At 38.5% G+C, this 17,273-nt stretch overlaps 1 protein-coding gene across 1 annotated transcript; it reads left to right on the forward strand.

Moving 5' to 3' along the window:
- The first annotated feature begins 892 nt into the window (after positions 1–892).
- On the forward strand, positions 893–16,777 carry g2e3 (G2/M-phase specific E3 ubiquitin protein ligase). The gene is made up of 15 exons (XM_002932832.5): positions 893–1,080; positions 3,400–3,460; positions 3,604–3,701; positions 4,246–4,347; positions 4,697–4,821; positions 4,949–5,114; positions 5,756–5,862; positions 6,540–6,656; positions 8,140–8,264; positions 8,898–9,021; positions 10,106–10,419; positions 11,150–11,331; positions 12,262–12,434; positions 12,771–12,976; positions 13,927–16,777. Exons 2-15 carry the CDS (start codon positions 3,424–3,426, stop codon positions 14,151–14,153), a joined length of 2,103 nt encoding a protein of 700 aa, XP_002932878.1. The 5' UTR covers positions 893–1,080; positions 3,400–3,423; the 3' UTR covers positions 14,154–16,777.
- The last annotated feature ends 496 nt before the right edge of the window (positions 16,778–17,273 follow it).

Genomic DNA, 17,273 nt, shown 5'->3' on the forward strand with positions numbered 1-17,273 from the left:
CATTTAAATATTTCAACATATAAGATAAAATATATGTACCCCCTTTGCTCTTTAATATGTATAAATTAGCCAAAAATATTCTATTGTGCCTAAAGCTCAGGGTTATAATGACCCTTCTCACATATCCTAAAATAACCTTTTTGACCCAATAGTTCTTCATCAGAGAATTTTGACGTATCTCCTATTCTGTAGATCTCTCTCCAGACCCCCAATCCTCATAAAACAGGGATGGTGGGCTACAATGCACAGGCCCAGACTGGCAATCTGTGGGTTCCCTGTGTGTAATTGTGTACATTGTAAGATTGTACAGCGCTGCGTACCCTTGTAGCGCTTTATAAATAAAGTTATACATACATACATTCTGGCAAATAGTCAGAGGGGCTGCTGTAAGATGCCAAAGTCACTATTTATTAGGCTGTTCGGGCCTCAGTGTAATTGAAGTGTCAGGGTCTATATTCAATCCCAGTCCAAAAAGATGGGCTGGGGATGTTCTTTTCTTCATAGGGCTAATGTCCATCAGTGCAACAGCTCTATACGTTACGTACACTAATGTTCAGTGTAACTATGAAACAAGGGCATTATAACTACCACTTACAAATGTCTATACGAATTAGAAGCCTCTAGTCACAACGGAAGAAGAAGCATTATGCCACCACCCACAATCCAATTTTAGTCCTACATTCCTAAACTAATGTAAAAAAACAACGTTATGGAATGCTGATATCATCAACTGCAGCGACGCAAAGACGCCTAACAACAAACCTAATCGTAATGGTCTCTCAAATGAGTCGTGTTTGCGTTCCAAATGGCACCGGAAGTCATGTACACAAAAAAAGGCATTGAAAGCGAGGCTTGAGCGCAAAGGGAATCCCGCCTTCTGATGACGTACAGGTGCCTCCTCCAATGGTAATTCCGTGTTGTTGAGAGGGTTCCTAGATGGTGCCGGATGTTAGGGTTTGAATTTGTGGGCAGTTTTAAAACATCGATCGTGGGAAGTGTAAGTTGAAGGTATAGGAACAGGAACGGAACCGAACACCGCAATCTTTGGAATTGGAAGGCAGCGCAGTGTGGCGCATTCAGGTACTGTACTGGGTATGTGGCTGGATCTTTGTATTGGGACGTGCTGGCTGCCACTTAGCGCGCAATCGGCCTTCTATGTGTCCTCTCGGGTTTATGTGGCACTTTATGTATTTATAAATCCGTTCTACGGACATGGCTCCGTCAGAAACACAAACACACCAAGTATATGCTGATGCTCCCATAGTAACGTGTGTGTTTACATTGAGTTGTAAACTTTATGCCTGTCCCATTCGAGCCTTGTTTGTTATAAGTGGGAAACCAGCCTGCCTCTGAGAGTGTGTGAGCTTGGAGACAGCTAAATGGGAATAAAACCTTATTAAACATTACTAGTGCCCCTCTGGGCATTTTTTAAGGGTTAGTTCATTATGTCTAAATTCCACAGGACTTTCCAATTAGAACATATGGTGCCCTCTGCCCCCCCCCCCCCCCCATCCTGTCATGGTATTGCCCTTGGCTTGTTAGTACTGAACAGCACAACTATGCCCAGCCAAGTACAGTCAGTGGGCACCTGAGAGTGGCAGAGGCAAAGCCCCATCATGCTACATTATAGAATATTGTTTTATACACTAATATAGTGTAAGAGTGCTCTTTACCCAAGATGTCAGGCAAGACTTACTGTGCCTCCATATTCCCAAATGTTTTGAAGGTGTTTGTAAATGGGATCGAGGCATAGCTTATGGTAAATGATAGTTTAATTAACTGTATTCTGTTAATGTAGCAGTGCAGTATAAGAATAAATGTAATAGAATGTTTGGTAGAAACTCACTGAGAACCATTTGCATCTAGGCCAGACATCTGTGTGCTAATTGTATTTGCTAACATTTGGATATGTATGCAGCTTTTGTTTGTATCAGTCTCCTGCAACACAATGCAGGCACATTATGACAACACGGGAAGAATATAATCAAGTGTATAGATATGCATGGAATCCATGAATCCACCCCATGTTTGGGATGAGAACTGCCTGTGTTAATGGTGTCAAGCAGTTACCAATGAAGTGAGAACTAGTAGGTGCGGTTTCAGGCACTTCTCCAGATTGTGAAACAAGGCAGCCAACAAAATGGCCCACAGGGCTCATATTAATATCAGGAACCTGCAAGAAGCACAAAGCTAAAATTTGGTTGCAGCGAGTTACTGCACGAGGGCAGACTTTCCCAACTTGAAATGAGCCACTGTGTGCTCCTTAGGGTGTTTTAGTGTGCCAAGAAATAATAACCTTTAAATTAACACTTTGGAAAAAGAAGTACTGAAAGCAGCACTTCCATACAGTTCCTCTCAGTGAAGCTGCTCTTTGCTTTTTTTTTTTTTTCCAGACTCCAAACATTATTAAAAAAGTGGCATAATAAATACATGGAAGGTTTCCAAAGCCAGTGAGCCTAGCAATCAGATTTACATTTAAATTCCAACCTGGTGAGCTCCAGACAAAAATATCATTCATTCTATGCACATGTTGTAACAATGCATGGAGCTGCCACTTTGCTTTCTTAAAAGACAGCAAGTAAGCTGGGTTCAGGGGAGGTGCAGACTGAAATGCAAATGTAAACGCTAATATCCAAAGACTGTGTCTCTATTGACAGACCTCTATTGCTTGGGGAACTGCATATTTAGGGAGTCGGAGTGAAAAGGGTATGCTGGACTGGGGCTGGAGTAAGATTATTTTCAAAATGTCACTTTTTCTCTATTGTACCACTTCCCATTATCCACTGTTCTACTGCTGTTCTTTCCATTCATTACTACTTTTCTGCAGTGCCCACATAGATCTGTTTTTCTTTCCAATTTAGTGCCTGATGTGGCCAGTGTTGACTTATCTCTGCTTTCCTTTATTGCTCATTTTGCTTTTTTCTGCTGTGCTCCACTAAGTAATGTTGACAAAGCACAGGCAGGGGAGCCAGCACAACATGCAGCTAAAAGCTGAGGTCAGGAAGCAGCACTAGGTACATGATTCTATGATGTGACCAGGGCCTATCTGTTTTGTGAGATACTGCTGACCAACTGAACAGGTGTATACATTAACATAAAGTTCATCTCCTAGGGGTATATGACAAACAGTAACCCCAATTGTTAGCAGTATATGTCAACCTTACAATGCAGTGGTGCTTTTTCATCAACTTGACTTGTTATAGTCTGCTTGTAAAATGTAGGCTAAATGTGTAGTCATAGACATCTTATTGATGCTTAAATGGTCAGAATCCACTTATATAGCACCAGAAAATTAAGCCGCTCTTTACAGTGGTATATCAACATTGGCAAACAAGGACCTGATGTGACATATGCTTAAATTCTCTTGCAATGCCATATTTATTTTTTTTTCCCCATCAGGTACTTTTAACCTGAGCTGCAAGAATGAGTCGGATCAGACGGAAGTCCTCAAAGAACCTGCGTAAGTATGATGCTCATATTCTCATGCTCCAGAGGCACAATAGACATAGCACATGTAAATCTCCATTCTGTATGCCTAAAGCAGAGCAATAGTGTTACTTCGAAATCTCAGAATAACTTAATTTTGTTATTTCTTCTTTTTAGCCTGCGTGTTTTGTGGCCTTTCAGATGACTGTGCTGAAAAATTTGGGGAGAAAAAGACCTACCCTGAACATGACTTGACCTTGCACTACTACTGTTTGGTAAGTTGTAATAAAACCTTGCCTGACATACAGAATATTACAACATAATTGCCCAAAAGGAAAACTATTATATTTCTACAAGGCCTGTTTTATAGAATAGGACCTAAATGCTCTTTTTTTTTTTTACTAGAGCAATCCGTTTTGTGTCAAGTTATTTTCACCTAAAATCTCATTACTTAAATGTTTCTGCCCACAATGCTGTTAAATATAATGCACTTAACTACATTAACTCATTTCATATAAGGCTGGCTAACAGTTATCCTAGTCTTTTTACCCCTTCCTCTTCACTGCCCTCTGTTCTTTTGCTTAGCATGTTTATTTTATCACTATGCATTGTGGTGTGTAAATAGTTTTACAAATAATACCTTTTGCCCCTGTTTAGCTCTTACATGTTTTATATTTATAATGATGACACTAGTGCAAGGTGCAGATAAGTTAATACAGTTTTCTTATTTTTTTTTTTTTCAACTGCTAATATGTATGCTTTACCTGTGCCTTGATTACGAAATATGAAAATACATCATGTAATGTGCTTTTTTTTCAGCTGCTGTCCAGTGGTATCTGGCAAAGAGGAAAGGAGAATGAAGGAATTTATGGGTTCCTTGTGTGTGACATTAAGAAAGAGGTTAACAGAGCAAACAAGTTGGTAAGAGTCCAGACCATATTATATTATAAAATCTTTCTGCCTCTTCAAAACCTAATTCTACAATAGTAGGAGTTCTAGTTATTTGCTTTTGATTTTCTATTTCCCTGAAACATGTAGTCTTGCCAGTACTTTTTATCCAAACTAATAAACCCAAATGGACTTTTGAGTGAGATGTAGCTTTGCAAGAAGTAAGATGTAGCTTTGCAAAGACGCGCCTGCCAGAGGTTGCTTATTCTTGCCTTGTTCCTTTTAAGATTTTGCAGGCAACCCCTTAATAAATTTCAGGTCGTTGGTTTATGATCCTAGAATAATCATACAATTTTGTTTTCTTTTTTTTTTTTTTTACCAGAGGTGTGCTCTTTGTAAGAATCGAGGAGCTTCCATTGGCTGTGTGTTCCCAAAGTGTAGACGTAGTTATCACTACCATTGTGGTGTAAAGAAAGAGTGTATTTTCCAGTTCACCGACAGCTTCAGGTAAAGACTGCAGCAGGGATTCACTGTGTGCTGTAGAGGCCTTTTCTTCATTTTGCTAGTTATACATTGCAAAAGCAATAAAAGTAATATAACCTGCCACAAAGCAACTGACTCTGATTCTGTATAGGTCATACTGCTGGGAACATCGGCCTGTCCAGAAGATTGTCTCATCACAAACAGACTGTTCTTCCACTTGTACGATATGCCTTGAAAATGTAAACCATGTCTCCTCCTACCACATTCTGCGTAGCCCCTGCTGTAAAACATCCTGGTTTCACAGGAACTGCCTGCAGGTAACTATTCATTTGAATATAAATTCTCACAATAAACAAGTGACAACTTTACAATGTTCGTATCATGTAAACATATGTAAATTATTTTTGGACATTTTAATTTTCTGATGTAACTGGGCCATTTTTTTATTAGAGTATGCTGGGAGTGCACCAACTGGTTTATTACAAAGTTAGGGATATAGTAAAACACAGATTCTGCCGTAAATGTGCTATATCTGACATAATTGATTTAAGGTTTAAGATTGGTCCAGTGCCACTGTTTTGCATTATGAATTTGTTGAATCCATCTATTGCAGAAAAGAGCAGATAAAGCTGCCAGAAAAAAAAGTTGTACACATGCTGGCTGCACCTATAACATTAACTCCAAAGATTTGCAAAACCTCTGCTCAGAACTAGTATTAAAGGGATGCTAACACATTTGTAAATAATTATTGATATGTCATTCCCTAAAGAATGGCTTCGGTTAAGTTACTGCCCACTTTCCTTTCTTCTGGCATGCATCATACTGATTTGTAACCACTAACTAATCACTCCTGAGCATGTCAGGCCATAAATTGCAAGTGGCTGCAAGTCTAAACATTTTTGTTCAATTAAAAAAAACATGCTTGTCTACTAATGTATTGTCTTTTGTTCACTTTTAGCATCAAGCGCTGAGTGCTGGCTTGTTTTTTTTTCGCTGTACTGTTTGCAACAATAAAGATATATTTCAAAATGAGATGCTGCGTATGGGGATCCATATTCCAGAGAGGTAATTGGTTCTGATCATTAACTGTTTTCAAAGGTTTATTTTCCAATAATCTATTTGCTTAACTTTTATTGATAACTTGCCCCCTTCCTGTCAGCTAATTAAAGGATAAGTAACCCATGTATCATAAAAGCCTGCTAAAATAAATAGAGCCCCCAGAATAACATACCTTTTTAGCTATACTACTTTATAGAGAAAAAAAAGATTGCTATTCTTTTAAACAAGCAGAGTGAGTTGGGTCTACATGTTGTGTTTTTACTGCAGTCTGTTTGCCTGCATCTCTTTAAAGTGGCAGATCTAGTCAGTAAGATTCATGGGTGTTTTGTAGATTATCCAAAAAGGGAAAATGATACACGTCTACGAGCTGTAGACTTCATTCACAGATTAACTATACATTCATTTTAATACAAGTACTTATTTTAAACTGTACAGAATTTCTTGTGAATAAGGTTCTCTGATCCTATTATTTCTACTATGAACCCTTGTTTGTTAAATTATTGTAAGACCCTTGTCATTAATGTAAAGTGCTATGTAACTTGCTGATGTGATAGATAGAAATAAAATTATGACAAAGACCCAGTTTTACAAATACACAGACTTCATATTTGACTTCATTTAACGTTTGGCACCAAGGCCATGTAAAAAAGTCAGATTGTATTTTAAGTATCTAATTTTCACAGGGATGCATCATGGGAACTTGAAGAGAATGCGTTTCAGGAACTCTTGGTACGATACCAGCGCTGCGATGCCAAGAAATGTGTGTGTCGGGGTGGCCGGGAGTATAACGAGCCAGAAAAGTGAGTAACATTGGATATGATTAGGCACAATACTCAGTTTTAATTCCTTTTATTTTACATAACATACATCAACACATACAGTGTATCCAATGCTTCCCTTAAAATTTAAAGAACAGGTTGTCTGGTCTTTCTCCTCAACCAAGCCTGCTTACCTACTTAGAAAAAGTAGGTAATGCGTGATGATAATGCTGATAGTTGGAATGTCTTAAAGAGTTGGTTCACCATTTTTTTTTTTTTTTTAATAGTTGTCAAATTATTTAGCTTCCTCTTTTTTCTCCTTCCACCATTTTTTTTTTTTTTTTTTAAGTTTTTATTTATGCATTTTTCAGATTAACATAAAAGTAAAACAGCAAAAAGGGAGAGAGAGAGAGTAGAGAAGTAAGGGAGGAGGGGGGGGGAGGAAGGGGAGAAGAGGCAGACTGTAGAGCTGGGGAGATGGGGACCAGTTTATTTCCGTTGTTATGGTATATTATCCGCGGTGTTTCCTGGGGTTTCGTGGAAGGCAATCCAGGGGCCCCATATTGCATCAAATTTTTTAGGACAACCCCGTGCAAGGTAGGTCAGTTTCTGGTTAGTTAGAGTGTTGTTGACTAGAGTTCTCCAGAATGGGAGGGTTGGGGGGGCTAAGCATTTCCATTGCAGTAGAATGGCCTTTTTGGCATAGTAGAGGAGCTGGAGATAGCAGAGTCTAGAATGATGTGAAAGCCCCAGGTCCTCTGCCACTCCCAGTAGGCAAACAATTGGTGACAATATCCGGGGAAAGCTTAGGGCATCTGAGATATAGTTGACAATTTCCTTCCAGAAGACCTGCACGGCTGGACAATTCCAGAACACGTGTATGTATGAGCCAGTTTCTCGGTCACATTTTATACAGGTGTCTGGGGAAACATCTTGGACAGCCTGTATGGCGTGAGGTATACCCGGTTTAGAAACTTCATTTGTATATACCTGTCCGCTAGTGATATTGTCAGGTCTGGAATTTGCCTTAGAGCATCTACCCAAGTTTCTTCAGTTAAGCTAGGTATGTCTCGCATCCATTTCTCACGTACCTTCGTCAGTGGGTCTGGGTTGGCCTGCCATAGGATGGTGTAGTACCAGGACAGGGGCTTTCCTTCCACCATTTTGATGGGGGTCACGGACCCCAGCAGCTGAAAAACTTTTGCTCTGTGAGGCTACAGTTTTATTGTTGTAACATATCTTTTATTCAAACCCTCTCCTTTTTTTTTTTGTTTACACCACTGCTTAGTTGCTAGGGTAAACTGGACCCTGAACCATTTGAAAGTTGAATAAAAAAATTCAATTTTATTTACAATTTTTTTCTTTTAATAAAAAAAGAAAAATGCGGACTACAAGTGTTTGATAATAATAAGATGATAATTAAAGATAATAAGAAATGATGGTTAATAAATGGTTCCAATAATTACATAATTATCTATGACATTTTGTAGATGTTAACTAAACTGCTAAATGTTTTTATCCGCAGTAAGTGGGAGATTGTTCGCTGCCAGTGTTGTGGATCCAGTGGCACACACAGGGCTTGTTCCTCTATTGGAGAACTCGACCAGAGCTGGGAGTGTCCAGACTGCTGCAGCGTTGTAAGCACACCAGGTAACTGCGTATCTACTTTCTCTAGCATTGGCTCATAACAAGGTCTAGTGGGCTGCTGTTTAGTTCTTTTTAAACAGGAAAACTTACGAGCCATCATTTTATAGATCAACTGATGTGCATTTTGAAGGCACAAAAGCAGCCAGCTAACTACAGCTTGTTGTATAGGATGACATCTGCCAGTGGAACAGCAAAACCAATCGCATGTTGACTTGGCTGCCATACTTCCCTTGATATACCAAAACTCTGTCCTGTCAGAAGTATATGTAATATCTTATAGAACCACTCAACACAATAGGCTGAGGCTTTTCTTTAACAGACTAAATTTGGCTTTTTCACAAACACACCACAATAAAAACAAGGACTAATAGGAGGTGTGACTTTATTGCAGTCATTGAACCTTCACTTTGACCTTACTGTTGGCCCAGCTTACATTTAGCCATTTTATTTTATTTTTTTATTATCTCATGCCTTCTTTGAAAATGCTTGTCTGCCCTGGCCTTTTATAGATGATGAATCATGCACCCTGATATAGAATAGAACAGCTGCCAAGGTAATTCTGAGAGGCTGTAGAACCACAGATTAAAAATAGATACATTTATTTACCTGCTAAACATTGTCTTTTGATCCACATAGGGAAACGATCTCGTCCTGCATCGTTGGCTCAATCTGATCAACTTGGATGTTTGGGTTTTGGAATGGAGTCATCTCCTAAATGCCCACGGCTGTCCACAACACCTAAGGGCAAGGTACTCCTCAGGTAAGGCAGCATTTCAAACTGTAGTGATTAAATACTAAGGTTTAAAATTGCATATTTTCCCATGACTTAAACATAATGTGATACCCTAGATTTCCTGTTTGGGGGCTCTGGCACATTATTGCAGGGACTGTTCTGTTGCTCAATGAAAAATAAAAACAAAAAAAGCAATAAGGTTGTATATACTGTACCAGCCTAGAGATTTTGTGTCGCTTAAAGGATAAGGAAAGCTGCTGATGCAGCTAGTGCAAGCATGAACACTATATTCTGTAAAATACTTTACCATACTTGAGTAAACAGGCCTAGAAGCTCTCTGTGTTTAAGATTGCAGCTGCCATTTTAGCTTGGTCTGACTTTACTTCCTGCCTACATCTCTGGGCTCAGATTACAGCAGAGAGGGAAAAGTGAGGGGGAGAGGAGTAAGCTGATGTTGAAGAAAATGCGTACAGGATAGAGGGAAAGAAATGCCATATTTCTTTTGATAGAGAAATCCGAGCAGCATTAAAGTGAGTGCTTATAGCTGTATTTACATAGACGCTTTTGGTAAAATTTACTTAGTTTTAACCTTTCTCTCCGCCTATATGAACCCTGCTTGAGCATGCGCAGTTGGTGGTAGCAGGAAATCTGCTCAAACTGCGCATGCACAAGCAGGGTCCGTGTCGGCGGTGAGACCCAAAGAATGTTCACTTGAAGGGAAGAGGTCGGCCAAGTACGAAACTGCACTACTCTGCTCTTTTAGGTTGGCGTTAGCGATAGGGACAGGTTTTAAAGTTAGAAACTATGCGATAAGGTAGAGGTGAAGCAGTGCTAGTTAGTGGGGCTTTTATAGCCCGGGGGGTATAGTTCTCATTTAAAGTGCATAGCTTTAGTAGGCTTAATCTGTACCACTATCACTACCACCATCTAAACTTTGTATGTGAATGCTTCCACCCTACCTGCTCCTGTGGTGGGGGTTGCCTTGAAATCTGGCTTCTGACTTGTGTCCGGCTTGCTCATAAATACCCTGCTATTCCCCATTGACCATGAATGTATTCTGCCCTCATGACTATATACTGACAACACCCAAATATTGTGATGTTTCTTTCAGGCATATAAGTACCCAAGAAAGGACAATTTCGGACATACTGCATAATCTCAGGCTTCAGATAAACACTGATTCTGTCTGTACGATGCTGATTCAAAAAGAATGTCTTTGGCAAAGCTCACTTGAATGTTTTCGCAACAGCAATTTTTGCCCTTCGAGCACACTGCGGGTGAAGTTTACAAAGCACAAGTTTCGAATGGAGTGCAAGCAGCCAAATGGGTCCCTATCGGAGTATTTTGGTTTGCTTCTGAATACAGTTCGGAATTCTCCCCTACTAGAGGGCTCTGAGCACAAGAATATAGCTTTGAATCTCGAAGGTGAGAACATTGTGATATATATATGTTATATCTATATCAGTCCTGATGGTGTCTGCACTCCAAGGCTTTAGTATTCTGTGGGGTGCACAGCCAAAATCTGAGTATTTAGCATGAAATAATCCATGGCCAGCACACCCTTAAAATTCAAAAAAAATTTATTTTTTTTTTTTATTGAAAACTCATTGTTTAAAAACCAACGTTTCGGTCCTCATTAGGACCTTTATCAAGGATGCTTTTATATATATATATATATATATATATATATACTCTAAAGTTTGACAGTTGGGGAGCATATTACTGGAAGAAAGTGAAAGTATATTTTCTCAGGCCAACACCAAATAGAATGAGGGTCGAGTTAGGCTTACAGGAGGGTTTTGTAAAGAAATAAGTTTGGTACAGAGGACAGTGATTTAGCCAAGGTACAATATGCAGGCAGCTTATGACATTGTCATGCCACCTAGTTTTCCTCAGCTGTTAAGATTTGGGGTGAAAAAGCAGCTATGTAGAAGCCAGAGCCTCTGTGTGTAACAAAAGCTATTGATTGTTTATTTGAGAAGGCATTCCTTTAGATTCTTGCTTTTTGTTATTCAGCAATAATTTAGGTTTAGTTCTCCTAATTCGACTATTTCTACATGTGATAGGCCTTAGTCATTCGTCCAAACATTAAGCCTCCTGCTTTCAGTATTCTGTTACCAGGCTGATATTAGAACCTTTGCTCTCTCCCTGACAGCACTGGAGGACAACCTATATTTTGAAGCTGGAAGAATGGTGGCATTGGCTTTGGTCCACGGAGGGCCTGCTCCTGGTTTCTTCTCTCAGACTCTCTTTCGTTGCCTCATCTATGACCCTCAGCATGTACTGCCTGCTGTAGAAGATGTGGCAGATCCCAATGTTGCTCAAGCAATTCTTACGGTAAAGAAACTGAAATCCAGTCACAGCTTGTTTAATAATCTTTGCCCATCAGTTCTGCATTTCTCACTGGTATAGGGTTATATCAAAAATGTAAGTCTAACAGTTTAGAATATTACGTTTCCAACTGTTCCCTGTACTAAAGCGTCCAGTCACTGGGGAAAGAGTTGGCTACTGTGGTGCACCTTGTTCTCTTACTTTAGCTTGCAGTTTTAAATTAATGCTATTTAAGCAGTGTCAAACTATTTTCAGATGATTAATTACAGCTTAATACAAATGACAAAAGACCAACTGTTTACAAGTAATTTAGTGAAAGGGAATTTTATATTTCATTCTCGTTAAAGGGCAAATAAGCCATTTATTTTAAAAGCCTCTAAAGACTATAAACGCCCCCCAAAACAACATCTCTTCTTACATTTAGTCTGATGTCTTTACTAACACAGAAGCTGAAAACAGTAGGTCAGATGAGTAACTTCTTTATCTAGCAAGAACGCCCACCCCCTTTACTGTGCTTCCCTTCTTGTTTGAATAGGCAGCATGTCAGAGTCATCTGCTGTGTATTCTTCCGCCATGGTATATTAAAGAGGGTGAAGCTTTACATTAGACACTAGAAGTTACTAAACTGCTACAGTTTTCAGCTAACTGTTAGAAAATATATCAGACTAAATGTAGGGAGAGAGGTATGTCAATTTGGGGGGCTGTTTAGAGTCTTTTAAGGTTCAGGTTGACAAAGGTCTTGGTTCTGAAACAGGGTTTTCTAAATCCACACATGTCTGATTTTTCTCTATATGCTTAGTGGTGTAATGTTAATTGATAGTATGTATATTATGCATTGAACTTTGAAACTCTTGTTTGTTAATATTTACTTTTTGCTTCATGATCAAGATAGCAATGTATATATTGCATTTTTTAATTTTTTTCTCCATACTACAGATCCAGTCTTGCCAGAGAATTGGAACACTGAAATCTGCAATTATCCATTACTTTGACTACTTGCAGAAGACTGGTAGCCTGCGCCTGGTGCAAACAGTCAGCGATAAGGTTCTGATAATCAAGGAATTATTGGCCCATCATGTCATCCGTAGGGTACAACAGCCCCTAGAAAGGTAAAGCTATAGAGCAAAATGGCAAGCCAGTCTTCACAGTCCTGCTCCTCAAATAATCTGTGTATTTAATAGATAAGGGATGTCCAAGTTAACCTTTCCAACTGTTCTCAGATTGGAGAGCAATAGATTTTGTAGCCGTCAAATGTCCCGTACTAAATGTGTGTATTTCTGATGATGTAGAAGTGCTCTATTGTAAGTTACTTGCTTGCTACACAGTAAAATATTTAATATTTCATAAGGTTATATGTCAGTATAAAATTCAAAGTGTATATATTATATAATAATAATATATATATATTTACATTTGCTCAGCTGTCCATTTCATTTTTCTTTCAGCTTTAAACAAGGTTTAATGACTCTGGGGGTACTAGAAAAGATCCAGGCTCACCCGGCCATATTTTGGAGTGTCCTGGTCTTGGGACCAGAGAAACTAACTGCTAAATCCATGACCGACCTGTTCACTGTGACACATACAGACCTCGGTGTAAAGCAGCAGAGTGATGCTCTCGGCTTCTGGGTAGATTATCTGGAAGACACAGAAGGTTAGAGTTTTTTTTTTTTGTTTGTTTTTATTTTGGAGAGCTGGTTATCCCAAATAATTAATTAATTTATGTACCAGATATTTAAATATACTTATCAGATTTTCTTTGTGTTAATTTCATTCAGATGGATAAAGATTTACTCTTTTAAAGATCAACTTTTTTTTGGATAGATGTCTTAACAGAATTTAAAATATCCCCTCCAAGGGAATCCAGCTGTGATGTATCCCATGTAATAATTTGTGGCAGCCAGTGTTCTTTCTATATAACTACAAGGCTTTTCTCCATTAGTGTTTTAGCTGTGAAATATTTTTAAATAATCCAAATTGATCTCTAATCATTTTGAAAGAACTGTGGACCCTATATGAAAAGGGTTTCTTTGCTTAGTTAACACATTTAAAGGAACAGTAACACCAAAAAATGAAAGAGCTTTAAAGTAATAAAAATATAATATACTGTTGCCCTGCACTGGTAAAACTGTTGTGTTTGCTACAGTAACACTACTATAATTTATATAATAAGCTGCTGTGTAGCCACAGGGGCAGCCATTCAAGCTGGGAAAAAAGGAGAAAAGGCACAGGTTACATAGCAGATAACAGATAAGTTCTGTAGAATACAATAGTGTTTTATCTGTTATCTGCTATGTGCCTGTGCCTTTTCCCCTTTGAATGGCTGCCTCCATGGCTACATAGCAGCTTATTTATATAAATTATAGTAGACTTTTTGAAGTAAACACACAACTTTTACCAGTGCAGGGCAACAGCACATTATATTTTAGTTACTTTTACACACTTTCATTTTTTGGTGTTACTGTTTATTTAAGCTATAATTCCTGCCTATAAGCCACTGTTTTATATCATGTGATGGTTGTTAGTTCTTTGAAGGACCACTCAGTATTTGAGTGTCATTTTCTATGTTGATAGTATCTTAACATAAACTTCATTTTTTTGCAGAAGGGACAACTGTATGCTCCTTGGAGGATATTCTGAACTTTGCAACAGGTTTGCCCTCTGTTCCGCCTGCAGGCTTCGATCCACGACCGTCCATCCGGTTTAAGCAAATGGCACAGCCTAAAGCACGCAAATACATTAACTGCCTGGAATTACCTTCCTTCTCCAGCTATTTGGATTTCACCAGAAGCATGAACAAAGCATTATGTACCTTTCTGTGCAAAGCATAGTTGCAGACTTTTGCCTTGGGCTTCTTCATTTGATTGTTTCTTTCGTAACATTGCTTGGAGAATAAATGCTGCTGTGACTTGCTCTGTGGCCTCTTACTGAACTACAAAGGCCAACTGACCTTCCGGAGCCTTTGAAATGGCACCAGCAGTATTCTTTGCCAGACAAGACGTGGAACTGTGCAATTTTACAAATCTTTGCCTGCAATACTGAGATGAAAAAGCTGAGCTAAGCACTTCCTCAGGAGATTTTTTTTTTTTTTTAAATCATTGCTGCCTTTTCTGGAAGGCATTCTGCTTTCATCCCTATTGAGCATCATCAAACTAAAAAGGATTTTGTAGTATAGTTCTCTATAAATTGTGACTTCCAGAAGAAGTTGGTTGAAACCATAGTTCATACAGGTTTAAGCTCTTATTTTCAGCAGAACAATAATGAAGTGTTTATCTCTTACAATTAAAAATGAATAATGCAATGATTTGTTTTAATGCCTTTTAACATTTTATACATTGTAGAAATCTGTTCTGCTGTGCATTGCAGATCTTCCTACTTAAGAGGTTAAACAAAAAAATCTCTCTTGGAAGGCTTGTAACAATGCCATTTAGTAAACTCCCTTATCCCTGTATTGGGCCAGGCCATTGGAAACTGTGAGAGGAAGCAGGCTGATTTAAGCTACCGATCTGAATGGACAGATTGGCTTTGTAAAATATTTATATGTTCTGTGTTTCTTATTTTTGCCAAATTAATGTTTGTTGGGTCTAGGACGCCATACAGTTGCCTTAGAAATATTTGAATGTGTCGCTAGTTGCATGCTACAGTACACTGATACTGTACAAACTGCCTCTGTTTTCTGTTTCAGGCGGGTATTCCGTTTATTAAGGACACAGAGTATTGGGATATTGTGTCATTCTTCCTTTGTGTTTATGACTTACAGTTAAATACGTTGTGTCTGTTGGGGTTGTCTCGCTAATTTATTTATTTTAATGCTAGCTGTTAGTGCTATTTCATCAATTTAACTGTTTTTAACACACCTCTAAATCCGTTTTTTAGCACCCTTTTGACTGTCATTTTTTACTTTCATTGAGTAATCCTTCAACTGGGCAAGACACCTTTCCCTAAGCCTCTTTGTTTATTCCAGTTTTCTCTTACCTGCTGAATAGTGGTGGTATTTTTAATGTCAATGTTAGTGGCTGGTTAAATCAGACATCACAAGTATATACAAGCAAGTGTCAAAGGGTCTGTTTGTGCTATGAGCTGCTTTGGTGTCAGTATTCTACTTCAGTGCTGGTACATATGTTAAATGCATACAAGTGATGCACATTAAACAGGCAGTTGACTGTGCTCACAGTTTAACATACAGCCGTGCAATGTATGTGCACTGAACTCATGTACAAATGAATCACAGTAAAGACCCATGTGCTAAATTGTTGTGTTTTTGCATCTCTCCATGGCTCAGTGTTTTATATTGTACTAGCCTCCCACAAACTTCTGAATTGTGGTGTTTATATAGGAACCTCCAGTCAAGGCTGCCTAATGCTATGTCAGTGTTTTCTTTGTTAACACTGATATTGATTAAAGAATCCATTGATTTGTCCTCATCCTAGAAAAACCGTTTCTCATCACTATGACCTATTACATTTGTGTCATTCTGCACTGCTGAAAGTAAGGAAAGCTTATAGGGTATAATTAAATGCATTATAACCATATGAGACAGAGGGGAAAGGCCTTGGTGTGCATTTGAAGGCAACACTTGCTATTTATAATAGAGAGGTCTGCAACTGTCCTGGACAAAGCATACTGATTGGAGAGGACTTTGTATACATAGTTTTTAGCAGGCAGCCATAAGGCTTAAGACAGAGTTAAGACATCCACAAATCAAAATTTGTAGAAATCTGTATGCCCCCCCCCCCCATATTCCTTTTGCATTATACACACTTTATGGAAGTAGACATAGGATCTTATTTATCTGAGTAACTGTAGCTGTCTGTGCAGCTATATGGCTGAGCCATTGTGATTTTTACTATGAAGAAATGCCCAGAACATTGTCACCACTCATAGTTATGTATACATCCCTCATACTTTTTTTTGTTTTGTTTGTTCTTGTTCAAAATCTGTGCAACTTAAGAATTTTTAAATTCCAATTGTCTGTAGTATTTCCGATATGCAGAGGGTATACTGTTATACCATCTACTGAGAGGCTTTGTAAGGGTGTCTCTTGAGATTCTATAAAATAAACTTTTGTGGAATGATGACTGTAATACCAGAAGATGCCTATTCCTGTATTTTTGTAAAAGCTATTCATTCACTGCATTTTCTACAACATAATTTATAGTTATGAGCTGTAGCTTGTATTTGATATACTGCGGTATTAATACTGGGACATGAATAGCAGCAATCCAGTTACAATGTTAGGCACAACTGTAGTTATTTCTGAGAATTCTATTTAGACTGAAGTGTCTAACAACTATGAACAACCTACAGCCAAGGGTCATAAAATGCTCAAAAACTTTTCATACTAATCTATTTTTTTTTTCTTCTTGTTTTGATAACCAATGTACATAGGTTGTTTCCTGTAATTAAATGTTAATGCAATTAAATCGATTTATATCAAACTATGGTAAAGCCTGAACTTGCCTAACTTGTTTTTTTTACAGAATTAATTCAAAGGGTTTTAATTTTTTCCAATAAATGTGTCCCACTTTATGCTGCTTTTAGCATTTTATGTCTGTGTATGCTGCAGTCCTATGATAGCAAGTTGTTTGGAACCCACTTAATATAAGGCTACAGCCACAAGCGGCTGATTCTCGGCCAGCCCCTACACTCCGAACAGCCTATTCATGTGTAGACACATGAAGCAGGTTTTGGCGGCAAAATGCAACTAAATCTCAGTATTTCTGCACCTGGGCAACCACAACGCCTCTGGGTTAAGGCACAGGGAAAGGCTGAAACCGATGTAGGGACTTGGTTACTGACCTGCGTTTATCTGCAGGCCAAGAATCGTCCTGTGTGGCTTAGGCCTTAGGGTCCCCAGTGCAAGCCACACACATTGAAACAATGTTCTACACTGATTCTGATTCATTTTACCTTGTAAAATTAAAGTCACTGATCTAGAAGTAAACGTTCAA

Source organism: Xenopus tropicalis, chromosome 8 (genome assembly GCF_000004195.4).
Source record: "Xenopus tropicalis strain Nigerian chromosome 8, UCB_Xtro_10.0, whole genome shotgun sequence".
NCBI classification, from domain to species: Eukaryota; Metazoa; Chordata; class Amphibia; order Anura; family Pipidae; genus Xenopus; species Xenopus tropicalis.